Consider the following 14,399-nt stretch of genomic DNA (forward strand, 5'->3'; position numbering starts at 1 on the left):
AGCAGTTGGCTGGTGAAAAAAAAAAAAAGGCCCCCAAGTTTGCCATTTCTGCTCCAGATCTTTAACCTACATCAGTTTTGCAGTGAATGCACTGCAGCACCTCAGGGGAGTAATTTGTGTAAACATTTTAAAAGGAACATTTTTTCTTTTAATGCTGACACACTGCTAAGGTGGCTACTTGATTACAAACTGTGAAAATTACTGCGTTAGGCTGCACTCACAAATCACAGTGTACTGACCAAATTGCCCTGTGCTTATCTGTGCCAGGTCTGCAGCATGACAATATTTCCTCTCTCTTTTAAATGTCAAAGTATGATTTGGGGGGTTGTTATTTAAACACACTGACCTGCACAATAACCAGAAGTACTTTATTTAAATCTGTCCTGAGCTGGGACTAGCCTTAAGCGCTTATAATCTGTCACACTTTGACACCAAATGGGTTATTATAATGAGAGTAATTCAGGAGTGAGACCTGTGAATGCTTTCTCCCTAGAGAATTTACACATAAACATGTGCAGGCAGATACATATGCTCTTTTGTTATGGATTTTCCTTCTTGCTACATTATGGGCATCCTTGGAGAAGTGAAACTATTTCTATTGTCAGCGGATATGGGAGAACTGAAGAAGGGACAAGAGAGTGAGGGAAAATAAACCCCAACATTGCTTATTTTGTTCTGTCTGGAGGTTCACAGCACTCTTAGCAAAGGCTAAGACAAATGAAGCCTGAATATTGGCTTGAGCAGCTATAAAATGGCATTGAAGGCAGTTCCCATGTGAATAAAACAAATTAATTTAACATAATTGTATCTGAAAGCAAAGTATCTTCTTTTTGTTAGTTGCTACTCTAAGTATACTAACCTGGACTTACATGTCCTCCTCTGTTCAGTGAGGAAGTTCACCAATTGTAATAACAAAGTTTCAGAAAATCAACCACAAAAGCTGCTGATGTGACAGGTATTAGGTCTGCCACAAGACTTTCTACCATTTTTCAGGCTAGAAAGAAATAAAAAAATTTACACCCGTGCATATCTACTTGTGGGAGGCCTAAGTTCTGAAATACACTGACAAAGCACAGGGAAACATAAATGAAAAAGTGGATTTGTACTGAGGTGTGTGTGTGTGTATGTGTCTGCTGACAAGAGGTACACAGAACTAACACAAAACTGTTCTTCTCAACAACCAGGCCTAAATGCTAATGCTAAAATGGGGGAATAATTCTAACATTGTAATTATGTGATAGTGCAAATCACCTTGTGATCCACTGCAGTTGGACCAAGTACACTGCAATATCTGGCTCATCCAAATATTGTTGTGTAAGATACTTTTAAAAAGAGTAACAGAAATAACCTTTCTAAATATATTATCTTTCCTCTGATTTACACAATTACTTGTGCCTTTACCATCATCTCCATTGCTTGGATTTTACTAAAAAGCCAATCACGGAGGGGGAGGAACTTAAAAATTAGTTGCTCATACCACACTGATTCAATGCTGAGCTACTCAGAAAAAGTTACAGAAACCTATTGTTGGTTTACAAGCTGTTGTCACCACATTAACCATTTTTCCAGTGAAAATACCTGCCTGATGGGCTACCTACTCAGGAGTCATTTAAAGCCCTATAGAAAAGGAGTGTCACACCACATGGAACTCTGGAAGAGCAACATATAGAGGCACATGTAATTCATGAGTAATAATGCTAATAACAACACAACTACCCAACATTTGCACAGCTGAATGCATACTGGGATTAGAATAAATCTCTCTACCCCATTTTACAGATAATAAAAACTGAGGAAGAGATCCAAGATTAATAATGGTCTAAAATATGGCCAAAACAATAATAAAGTAGTTGAATACAGTGAGGAAAACACAGCACAAGCCTGTTAAAAAGAAAATAAATCCCTAACTTCATTTGATCCTAATGACAGAAGGGTGTGTGATTGAAAAGCATTTAGTAATAGTGAAATACTGTAGGGTTTTGTTTGTTTGTTTAAGTTGCAGCCATTTGATTTTCTTTTTATAAAATTCCCTTGTGTTAATTAAAGTAGTTTTGGTCTGAATTTCATAGTGATCACAGCATTTGATCACCAGTCTTCAAACCCACAAGGAACCCCTGAAATGCCTTTGCTGCACAGCATTCTTACAAGTGCAGCAACACCTCCATATCTGAATTTATCCATGTAAGAACAAAATAAGTTCTGGGTACTCCATGTAACCTGTACTGGATAAATACAATTATAATGCTGTTTGACAAAAACCACAGAACAACTGAAAAGTGGGCCAAGTCAAATGGCTGGGAAACCTATCAGAGCTCTGCTCTTGGTGACCTCTGTCTACCTTCCCCACACATGGATTTCTACTGCAGCTCTAACAGCAACTGCTTGCACAACTGGTATCTGAGCACTGAGGGGACACATTTCCTAGCCCAAGTGGAATGTGTGATGCACAAAAAAGGGCTGCTTTAATTTGTCCAGCAAGCAAAAGCATGCATGAACTGGGTTTACAGGGAAAAAAATGAAATTTGCCCTGTATGGCATGATGCTGTCAATCTGAACCAGAAGATCAAGAAGGGTGATTTAGCCTGGTGTGACTTGATGTCAAAATGGGAATGACTCATATGACTCTCACTATGCACCTTCTATTTCTGTGCATGTTTATAAATAGCTGTATTAAAAAGTCGGAAGGCCCTATGAACTCTCTCCCAGAAAGATTACTTGAAAGTGGTAAGAGCCTGTGCCCAGCACTTGAACAGCCAGAAGGTCACCAAGGTGTGGTGCTAAAAAGCTACAGGAAACTGAGGACACGCTTTGTGTTTTACTAACTCAGTTTCCTCTGCTGGGACACTGTCTTGAGAGAGGTTTGACCCCTGAACTCCCTGTCTTCCACCTGGGAATTACAATGTACAGCCACATCCCCACGCTGCTTCTGAGCACCTTGGAATGCACTGTGCTAGCAACCAACTGAAAATCTAATAAAAAGCTGAGCATTTCATGCCAGCTCTTCAATGTATTTTTTTCACAGTAAAATGTCATCTGGCTGACAGCAGCATGCTGAATGCAACTGTGCATGTGCATCAGCATGGTGAGGAAGTTCTCCAGAGGGATTTTCCAGCAGACACGTTTTCACTCACCTATCTTTGCCCAATGGCCTGGAGCAGTTATAAGTTTATTGATATTATTACCAGCACTGTTACCATCAGTCTCGGCTCTTTGGCACACTGGACAGTTTCACAAGAGCAATGTAGTGCACATGCTGGTATGATTTCAGCTGCCTCTTTTCTTCATCTTTGTTTCAGATGCCTGAAACCTACTGTGGCCACTGCAACAGGTATTTAACGTGTTAGTAAGATTGCCAGCCATCATTAACAAAATCTCATGCTGTTAGGTTATTATTTAATGTGATTCTTACAAGGCTACTTTTATGTCCAGCTAGAATTGGTATTTCCATCTGAACTTATCAACAAACTGAAGGGCTCTTCCCATTTACATTTCTCCAGGCAGCATAGCTAAAACAAAAAATTGTTTATTTTTCTCTCAAATACCACCCTTGTAAAAGAACCTTAAACCGCCTTGAAAACCTGAAACCCTCCTACCATTTTTTATGTCCCTCCCCTTCTGTCACAAAAATCTCAGGCTGTTCAATCACAGTACTGTACTTGCACAGTGTTATGTGCCAAATCACACAGCACAGTCACAGAATTAGCTTTCTTCATGAGTCCCATTAAACAGATGGCTATTCTACTTTGTTTTGGCTTTTTTTTTCAAACCACTTCTGTGATTTAAACTAGTAGATCTTCTGACAGACTGTGAAAACTGTTTCCTCGTCTGAAATAGTTTTTGTCACCCAAGAAAGAGTGTTCAATCTAAGGTCCTCCCTCATTTAACTTTATACAACATCAATTAATGAAGTACTGCATTCTTAATGTCCTAAAGATCATATTTTAAGGAACAGAATTTCTATGTAACCCAGAGGCAGAATGTTAATAAGCTACACAAAGTCCTACACTGCAATTTTGTTTCAAAATAATTAGTCTTTCTACAGAGAGCCATGAATCTCCTAAACACCCAAATCAAGCCAAAAAAAATCTTGACACAATAATAATCGAATTAGAAATGTCTTTGAGGTAAGTGAAAATTCTCATTCATGACTAAAAATCATGCTTCCTTCCCAACACACTCCTTCTTTCACAATTTAAGAATGGTTACTCTCTGAAGGAGGAAAAGAGTAGGACTCTTGAGGTCTGTGGTTAATCTCTAAAGGCATGAACAGCATACAGCAGTCTACTTGATTGATGAGTCCAAAGAAGAAAAAAATGCCTCCCCAAATCACTGGTTGCCTGCAAGAGCTCTGCAGCATGGTGACAACGAGGGCTCCAAAATGATGGATTTACCTTTTAGTAAAACAAAATTCCAGATAAAAATGTATTTCTCTTAGTCTCCCACAAGAAATGGCTTTGGTTAGCTCAGCATGTAAAGTTTCTTCAAATCCTTACACAATTTTATCAGCAATTTTGAGCTGATCCATAAAATGCATCTCCATTTAAATAAAATTATCACAGAAGATTTCTAGCTCTCCCCTTACAATAATAAATACATATAAGCTGAGCTGAACTTCCTCTCTCCTAATACATTATAGAACAAACCCATACATGATTCTGCTTCGTAAAGCAAATCATAAGGAAAAGAAAAAAAATAATAAAAAAATCAGCTTGATACAAATGACTATTTCTCATGAAGAGGCAAGAAGCATGGGTCCTTCAGAAGAGAAATATGTCAATGCTGGTTAATAGCTTCCTTAGAAATTACAGTTACAGTGAGCATTAGTATTTGGACTTTTTACCCCTTAAATCACAGTGAAGCCTAGCATGGGGAGAAGATATTCCAGCTATTTCTGCACCTCCTCCAGCCTCAAGTGGAGCCAGCATGGAGTATTTGGGGTTCAGAGACAATACAGCCAGTTAGGCCAAGAAGCAAAACCACTTCACTCTGCTGAAACTACACACGGACTTTATTTTGGAAGCCAAATTTAGTTTCATGGACTGAAAGTACCACCTGGATATTAGAGCAGCACTAATTGAAAGTAAAGTGGGGCTCATTTCAGGGTGACCCATCAAGATCTCTAAAGGAAATCTGTGATTGTTTGGAGGAGCAGAGCAAAGGGGAAATGACCAGACAGCTTGAGCCTGGAGAACTGTGAATGGCCTGAATTTGAACAGGAGCAACTCCTTCCGTGTGACTGAATGTTAAATAAAAGACCCGGCAGAAAGAGCCTTTCTTGCCAGGGGCTTATTTCAAAGGCAACAGATAACGCAGGCACTGGCTCCAATTATGGCTACCAGTCCTATCTTAGCCTAGTTTACTTTGGGGATTTCACAGCTGGCAGCCTTTCATCTAGAAGTAGCCTGGTTTGAATAAGCAAAGAAACTTGAATGAGTACTTAACCTTCCTGCACTCCACCGAACTTCCCAGCAGAGAAGAACAGCACCTCCAAGCTTAAGGGGAAAAGGGAAAACAATGGAAAATATATACTCTCTCCAGGGATTAAAGATGGTAAGTTTTACTGGAGCGCTTCAAGACTTCCTGCTACAAAACTGCAGCTTTCAAAATCACAATTAGAATTTTAAATCCAAGTTTCAAGATCAAAAGGGCCAGACTGGAAAATACTGCACAAAACTGACAGGCACTAGGATGTAAAACACCGAAAACAGTTCTGAGTTTTATTTATATTATTATTCTTTTTAAAAAATTTATTCCCCATTTCCGCCTCCTTCATTTTCCTTTTGACATTTTAATGCACCATGTCCATTATTATATTTCCTCACCAGTACCTTCTAGTCCATCAGCAGTGCTGCATTACCCTGCTGTTGGAGAAAATAATAGGGAAAAAGTGCTTTGCTGGCACCAGCAACACGGGATTATGAATTATACATACATAGCAGGGGAGAAATGCTGATGGAAGGTTAGTGTGCCTGGATGTGTGCAAGTGTGCAAGTGCATGTATACACACACACAGACTAAGAAGAAGACATCTAGAATGCACTTTTAAAACTAATTTACACTAATTGTGTTTCTCTGTACAACAGAAATTCTCTAATATCAGTGCGGCTTTGTTTGATCAGTTTTATGACTGATTAAAAATGTACTAAATTCTTCTCACCACACTACAATGAGGCTGTGGTATCTAATCAGTTGCTAAGCAATTTAGAACCAGAACCACATTCTAGAATGCCTAGAAGTATGTCAAAGCAATGCAACATCACATATTATTGTAGAGACTGAACACCACTTCTCAGGTGGGGATCAACAGAAGATAATGTAAATATCCACCTCAATTTAGCAACCCAATGGCCAGGATTTAAAATGATCAGAGGTTGCAAATAGCAAAACTGGTTCCCAATTCCTCAGTTTAATAAACCACTGCGTCTGAATCGTCTCCTCTAAAATCAATGGCAATGAATTCTAAATTCACTCAATCTATAAAAAAAATTGCTTTAATTTACAAAATTGCAACATGCAATCCTGAGAATCATATTAAGGTACTTTGAGGTCAAAGGGGCTGCCTTCAAAGATAGGATTGCTCCTCATGTAGGCGCATCAAAACTCATTTTGTTGTAATTAGTTCAGGTATTGATAACTGTAGTTGCACCAACAAAAGGCTCATTTTAGCATCCAGTTGGATGCACATTCTACAGCCAGCTAGCACCAAATTACATTTTCTAAGGCTCCACTACTAACAGCATCCAAGCCAGCCATTTTACAACTATGTTTTTACCTTTCCATATACCACAGTCATACTTTCAACTGCTAAGAAGACATGCTCAGAATGACAATCACTGCTAGCACGAGAGATGCTGGAAGTGATGGTGACAAGCATCTAGCTCTAAAGATGGCGGTTGACTTTGGGTGCCACACTGATAATCAGTTTTAAACTGAGAACTTGCATTGGAAGCAAAAGATCACAGACAGTGCACACACAGTCCTGCAAAGGTTCAAACTGGGCATCTATAAACTGAGGAGCTCAGCACTGGCTGGTACTAGAAGATATTGGCTAAATTTGCTGCCTTTCACATCAACAGGGAAAACAGTATCTCATTTTCTTAAAACTGTTATTACTGAAGGCTTATTGTGATGCAGTTTTGTACACACAGGAACATTCATCTATCGTTATAAATATATGTGCTGTTCTAAGAATCACAGTGTGATAAAACATCTTTTGGAGCCACCTGGTCCTTTAAGGTCTCCTCTGAGTTCTAGTCTCCTGCAGCAGAACTAGCCTTGGGGTTTCAGTCAATACCAACTTTCTTCCATGGATATATTAGGTCTTCAACATACAGTCCTCACCAGTCAATGGTTATACTGAGACCAAGACAAGACAAATATAAAAAGGAAAACACTGTTTTGTAGTTCCTTCACACTCTCCTCCTGAAAATAAAGTGAATTACTACACAGGGTACTAGAGATTTATTTAACATTGCCTGCTGTGAACTTTTACTCAGAGCAAGCTTGAACGCCCTGGGTAGCTTGAAACAATGAAGAGATTCAATGAAGAGATCTTAAAAACACCTTTCTTTTCTCTAGCCTGACATGGCAGTTATCATTTGGGAAGCCCTGGCATGCATGCACAAGACAGCCTAGCACATAGTACGATTTTAGGTTACAGGGAAGGTATTATGTAGTTGTATAAATTAATCTAAACTTAACATAAAGCAGACCTCAAGATGAGGTCAAAGGCTAATTCAAATGGTGTAAACCTAGTATCTTCCACAGCCACCACTTTAATTTATATGATTTTAATCTATTCTAATGAAAAGGGTGGTGGTCTGCTCTGAGGATGATACCTAGGTGTAACAGGCTGACACTCAGATCCTGATCATCCTGTCCTGCTTAATGAACATTGATTTTGTGCCCCAGTGGAAGAGATTTTTTTTCTGATGCATGCCATTTAAATTCATTTTATGCTGCTGCTTAGTGTGGCTTGGCAAGGCAGAGGCAAACCAGCGTTCTGTGTCTACAGGAGACTCCTGAGCTGGGAAAGGACAGAGCCTGTGGATTAACAGCTGAAGATAAATTTCTCTCCCCTATTGATACTTGGCTACTGAGTCCACAAGTTGACCTTGAAGTGGATCACAACCAACTTGAACAGAAATACTGCTGTGTAACCATGACTATGACATAACCATTTGATTTTATTCTTAATTCGTCACAGAGGAGGGTGCTTTATAGTAGTAAGAATGCAACACTTTCTGAGCTCCACAGCTGAATCTTATAAACTCAACACATTCAAAGAAAAAGGCTGGGCACTGTCCATGCATGTTGGCATACAGGAGTAGATGTCTTCCCAGTTAGGTAAAGTAGTGTGGTGGGAGTGTTCTCCCATTTCACTAAGTTTTGTTTTTTGAACTGGATAACCAGTAGATTTCTAATTTTTTTTTCTTTCTGCATTTTTTGTACACATATATGAACAATGTTTTTAAGGGACAAACCAAACTAGCAGTTACAGAAAACTGGTAATTAAAACTTAACTGCCATGACAACAGCAATAATTTGGGTATTAAAGATTTCCTACAGAGGTAACAATTGGAGTAACAGGATGGCAGGGAAGTCCATAAGAGTTAAATCTCAGGTGAAGATGGACTTGTTTGTGAGAGAGCAACAGGCTGGGAGCCAACATAGGCACTTTCTCCCGGTTCTGTAACTTGTGATATGGTTACAGAAATCAGTGTGGAGGACTCTGGTGAGAAAACAGTAGTTGCACTTCAGGCAAATGTTTTGCAAGGGATACTAAGTGCTCCTAAAAATTCTTCTAGAGACTAATTTTTCAAATACATGCAAAATCAACTACAGTGTACTAAAACTTCCTTGCAAATCCCATTAAGAAGCCCTGTAATCACTCCTGAAGTACATCATCTCTCAGAAAAGGATCACACTTTGGGGGTTGCAGTTCTCTGCCTAGGCAGTAGTGACAATACCACCAAGTCCAGAAAACGTGGCTACACGCATTGCTGCAGACAAGAACACCAAAAATGAAGAGAGAAAAATGGCGCCTGGGTCAGGGAAGGAGACAGCTCATTGCTTCTCAGTGATGAGGTTCTTCAAGTCCCTTTTAGGCATAAGGAAATAGAGCTGTGCCAAACGCCATGCAGGTGTGCTGAGTGAGTGACATGCAGATTTTCATTGTTCTGTCACAGTGGCATTAGCAAAAAGAATCCAAAAAACTAAAATCCCCTCTACAATGCAAGTATTTCTGTATCTTTCATGTGATTTTTATAATCCTTCAGCAGCCAGATGGGATGTTCACAAACATTTTCAAAAAATGCCAAGGTCCCACAGCAAGTCCAGTTTACACTGCTGCCTACCCGTACTGGTCAGGCTGGTGTGCTGAGGGAGCTTGAGTGCAGCCATACTTCAGATGCTGTGAAGAAAACATGGTGTGTCTGCCAGCCCCAGACTGGATAAGCAGGTGACCTAATGTGTGGTGGCCTGAAGCAGGACCTCTCTGGATTTGATCTGTATCACAAATCCAAGTCAATGTCAAATACATTCCTTCCATATGCGAGTCTCGAGGACTTTCAGGAATAGCCAACAGCCATTATGCTTTCTCCCCTACAGCTGACTTGAGATCAAAGAGGAAAACAGTGTGCTTGCAAACCTCTAGCATGAGAGTGGTGTGACAAGTTCCTCCCAATTTGCAGTGTAAAAATAACCCTTTTGCCAGTATTTGTGATAGAGATTCAGTGATTGCTCAGCTCTTCCATAGGTGCCAGATCACTGAAATGGGCAGTATGTGATAGGAATGCTCCAAAATGGTGCAGTTTTGTCCAGTCAAAGCTAGAAAGAAAAAGCAGTTCTACAAAATTTACATGGGAGGAAAATGTGAGATAGAAGTGGTAATCATTTAACCCAGTTTTTGATCAAACATCACACACTATGCCCGCCCAACGTGTAAGTTGAATCACAACCAAATGCTTTCCACTTAACACAAAGTCTTTTCTTGCTGTCAAGACCAACAAACGTGAGCTTTTCCTTTCATTCTATGATTATAGAGAAATCCTGCTCCTGCAGCTGCAGTGATGGCCTATTTATTCCTTCGTGCCTGACCTATCAGCTTATAGCCTAAACCAGACAGACAGAAGCAGACTTCCATAAATCCTACTAGACAGGCCTGTTAAAACAACCAACAGAAGAAAGGGACTGCTGGTTCACAGATATCTGCTGGAGTATGGTCTGCTTTAAGGGAGCCTGTTTCTATTTTACTGAGCAAGAACATGAAGTACACTAAATTAACTGTTATAGTTTTAAAAGTTTGCTGCTGCTTATCATTAGTAGCCACCTGCCTTTTAAGCTCTCAACACAAGAAAGTAACAAATACAGGGACACACTGGCTTCCTATTTCTTGTTTAACACTGCATCTTGGAATAAGAGCAACTCTAGTGTCCACAAACACTGGTCTTGAATGATAAATATCTGGATGAATGCATGTGCATCTGTGTATGCACATGCATAAGTGCAGTGAGCAATATACACACATGTGAACACATTCATCAGAAGAGTGCAACTAGATTTGTGTAATTCTCAAACATTATGGACCTTCTTGCAACAGAAAAAGGTAATAAATATGCCAGGAATTATTTGGGTCCAGGGAAATGTGGATGTTACTTAATCTAAAAAATTACACCAAAAAAAATTAATTGCAAATATTCAGTCATTTTAAGAATGACATGGACAGCAAAGCGTCTTTTACCAAAACCCATATATGAATGGCAACATGTAGCTATGCTGCCCAAATGGGAGACAAGAAGGCAGAGGAGGGCTCCAACTGCTGCAGTTCTGTCTGCAGGTTCTCTATTATGGATGCACAAGTGGCAGGTTCAACTCCAGATAACTACAGATTGTTTTATGTCTCCCTCTGCCTCTCCCCTCCAGCTGTTCCCCTCAGCCTGCCCTTCTCTGCCCTTCTGCAGGCCTGCTTGGGAGCAAGAACATCCCACAGAAGAGAACTGCCATCAGCACTGCTGTTAAAAACATGAGTAGTAGATGCAAGAGTTGATGCACAGCTTCACAGGCTTCCTTACTCTCTGTCAGGGGTAAGCTGCTGAGGACATGTTGGCCCTCTCTTTACAAGAGATAAAAATTATAAAAACTCAAAAAAGTTAAAAGTTGCAGCGGGCTTATTGAATGTCACTGCAATCCTGTGGGTTTCCCTTAAGCTGTAATGCCAAGAACCAAACTAGAAGTGGCCATCATCACCATTGTCACAACTGCTTTTTGAGAGGCTAATTAAACAGGCAACAGCATGCTTTCTCCTCAAGAAAAAGAGATGATTAAGAAAAAGTATTCTTCGGACACACCATCTCCTCCCAGAGATAAGAGCGTAGCTAGAACATGTATAAATGCACATTCACACACCTCTACAGTGCTGTTACTTCAGAAATGACAAGGAAAATGCTCCTACTTATTTAAACTCCTTTCACCTGAATGCATACCTGCTCTGAGCGGAGTTGGCAGCAGCCTGCATCACTGCAGCAGCCGCCTCCTGTGCCTTACGGTTCACAGTTGGCATGGGTGGGCCCATCCCAGGGCCTCCCTGTTGAGACATGCCAGGAGAATTGGGGGTCATACTGGTCATGTTTCCAGGAAATGGTCTGCTCTGCATCCCAGCTGATGGCATCCGTCCCAGGGGCATGGAACCACAAGGCTGGCTTGGCCCCTGTCCATGCATCTGACTGTTGGCATTTATACCCATGCCAGGTCCTGGACCGCTGTAACTTGTGTTGGGGACACCGCTGTACGTCGGTGGTCTGGAGTAGTTTCCTGAACAAAATGATAAAAAGCACAGAGAAAAACATTAAAACTTTTGAGCAAATGTTTCTGTTTAGGAAGCTGGCAGCTGCAGAACTTACACATTTGAACTAAAGTGACCCACGCTGGCCTCAAAGTCAGGACAACGCTTTTACACCAGGACAGAGAAGCAGTGACAACCTGCCCAAGGAGGTTATGCAGACTCCCTGCATGGAGGTTTTAAAAACCCAGTTGGATAAAGCCAAGAGTAACCTGGTCTGATCCTTTATCTGACCCTGATTTAAATACAAGGTCAGCCAAGAACAGCTCTTGAGCACCCTTCCAACCTGAATGATCCTATGAACTTGATTTTCACGTACCATCAAACATTTTCTGTCTAATGTAAATTACAAGGCAACAGGAAATAACCCCTCCAGAGGGGTAACAGCACGACACAGCATACACAACTGCTTTATGCAGTAGAGATAAATGTGGCATGTAAGAAGCCTATTACATAAGTTCAAGGGAGAGTCTTATTTTTGTAATTTCATGTTCTCATTCCTTTGTCTTTCTGCAGTTTCAGCAACAGGCTTCTTGCTTCCAACTGTTCTGCCCATTTAAGACAGAGATGATTTGGTGTGGACTGGTGAGGATGACTGCTGGGGTCCAAGAAAGATCCCATCCTGCTTTTCTAGTCAGTTCAGTTTGGCTATGTCAGCATAAGGAGTGGTAGATTACAGTGCAACTCCTCTGAGAAAACTAGTCTTACAAGTAAGCAGCAACAGTACAAAGATGTTCATATAAGCAGGTGCTTTAAGAAGGACAGCATGAAAACCTGGCTGAACCCAATCTGTGTTGTCACTAGAGTGAAGTGCTCCGCTTGCAGCAGCTTAACTCATTTGAGTGCTGATTTTCCTGCCACGTTGAAATCTCAAGAAAAATCGAGTATACAGCATGCAGTGTTACAGAAACAAACCCAGGCAGCATGAGAAAAAGGGAAAAAAAAAAAAAAGAAAGCTAAAGATATGATGGAAAACTATTTTAGGAAACGTATCACATTGCACTACTCAGTCATCAGTTTTGACTTGTCTTCATTTCCATCTCATCCAGATTAGTGGAAACATGACCCATTCCCTCCCTGTGGGATGCCACAAAGCAGAGTTTCCTCACTACTCTCAGATATTCCCACGCTTATTTGAAGGCAGAAGTCCTTGGACTCTTCCTGTGATTGTGCAGACCAGCCACGCCTCTCCTCAGGCCTCAGCTACCAGGCAGAGGAGTTGGTGGCATCCAACTCCCGTTTGTATTTAAAATAAACATATTCATCCATCATTTGAATGCACACATAATTAATTCATATGCTCCTGCTGCTGTGCTTTTGCTAATCTCCTCTCCAGTCTGTAACTGACTCACTCTACTACAAGATCTCCTTGGCGAGAATGTATGAGACCTAGGCTTCCCAAGGAAGAGAAGCAACCATCCTCTTCTGCTGTAAAATCCAAGTTACTGCCTGGGGGTCCTCACAGAAGGATCCCCAATATGTGGTTCAGCAGATAAGAGAGGCTCCAGATTCAGCTTTATGCTGTCTTAAGACTGCCCTGTCACTTCTCCTCCTCTTCTGGGCTTGGCTGCTGGCAGCTAACTATTCTCTGTTCAGTGAGCCATCACCCCCAGCCAGAGTTTCAGTTGCTGAGACTGGCTCAAGGCATGCATCTGATCCAGCATAAGCGACTACAGACTGAAGGGCTGACTAGTTTCACACTGCTCTGCTATGTGTTACAGGCAACAGGACACAACTTGGATGTTGCTCTGGGTTTCCAGTTGCTTTGTGCAAAAAAAAAGGAATACAGCAGGATGGTGTATATGCACTCAAAGATTATGCACAGCAGTTAGCACATCTTATGTACATGCTATTAGTAACACTACTTCCCAAAGTGAAGCAAATTCTCTCCCTAGACTAGCAGACCTGACATCCATGATCACTGGGAGCTACTGTCAGTCCAATTTACATGAAGACAATTTGTTTTGTCATTTAGGGTCTACAAAGTACATTCAGCAGCATGATACCCCAATGCTAAAACACTACTACTGTTTTCATGCTGTTTTGAATTGGGACAAAAAAATGTAATCTTATGTGCTTTGGCTTTTCCAGCATACACACAACACAGAAAGAACAGTGGAATCTTCTCCATAAAAATATGTGGCTCAGTTAAAATAGCTCCTAATCATTCATCTGCAGGGATACAAGATGCACAGAGAAGTCGTATCTTTTTAGTATGGAAAACAAGTTTCAATGTTTTTTTCTATCTTTTTCTTTCCCTAAGCATTTCCTCAATACCTCAAATACTAGCTATTCTTATACCTTTCCCAGACCACAGGAAAAAAAAAGGGCAAAATAAAAGCCAAACAAAATACAAGAGGAATTGCCAGGAATGAGGAGCGCAATCTTATTTCCATGTTTCTCTAATAGATTAGTAATTTGTTGGCAGTGGCTTTGACAGAAAACAGATGGATGCAGCATTAAACACAATGAATGCAGCAGATGCTAGGCCAGCCCACATCAGCTGGACGTGTCAGGCAGCCAAGTTCAAGAGCCCACACTTTTCAAGTGGGTACAAGCC

The 14,399-nt window shown here is 40.7% G+C and overlaps 1 protein-coding gene across 4 annotated transcripts in view; it reads right to left on the reverse strand.

The window, feature by feature from the left end:
* The window catches only part of ARID1B (AT-rich interaction domain 1B), a 325,133-nt gene that overhangs the window by 47,978 nt on the left and 262,756 nt on the right, over window positions 1-14,399 (reverse strand). For all 4 annotated transcript variants that reach the window (XM_036379450.2, XM_036379449.2, XM_036379453.2 and 1 more), the window contains one exon: window positions 11,484-11,811. In XM_036379450.2, the coding sequence (XP_036235343.1) occupies window positions 11,484-11,811 (328 nt within the window). The remainder of the gene's footprint in view (window positions 1-11,483; window positions 11,812-14,399) is intronic.

This window comes from Molothrus ater, chromosome 3 (assembly GCF_012460135.2).
Source record: "Molothrus ater isolate BHLD 08-10-18 breed brown headed cowbird chromosome 3, BPBGC_Mater_1.1, whole genome shotgun sequence".
In the NCBI taxonomy this organism is placed as follows: domain Eukaryota; kingdom Metazoa; phylum Chordata; class Aves; order Passeriformes; family Icteridae; genus Molothrus; species Molothrus ater.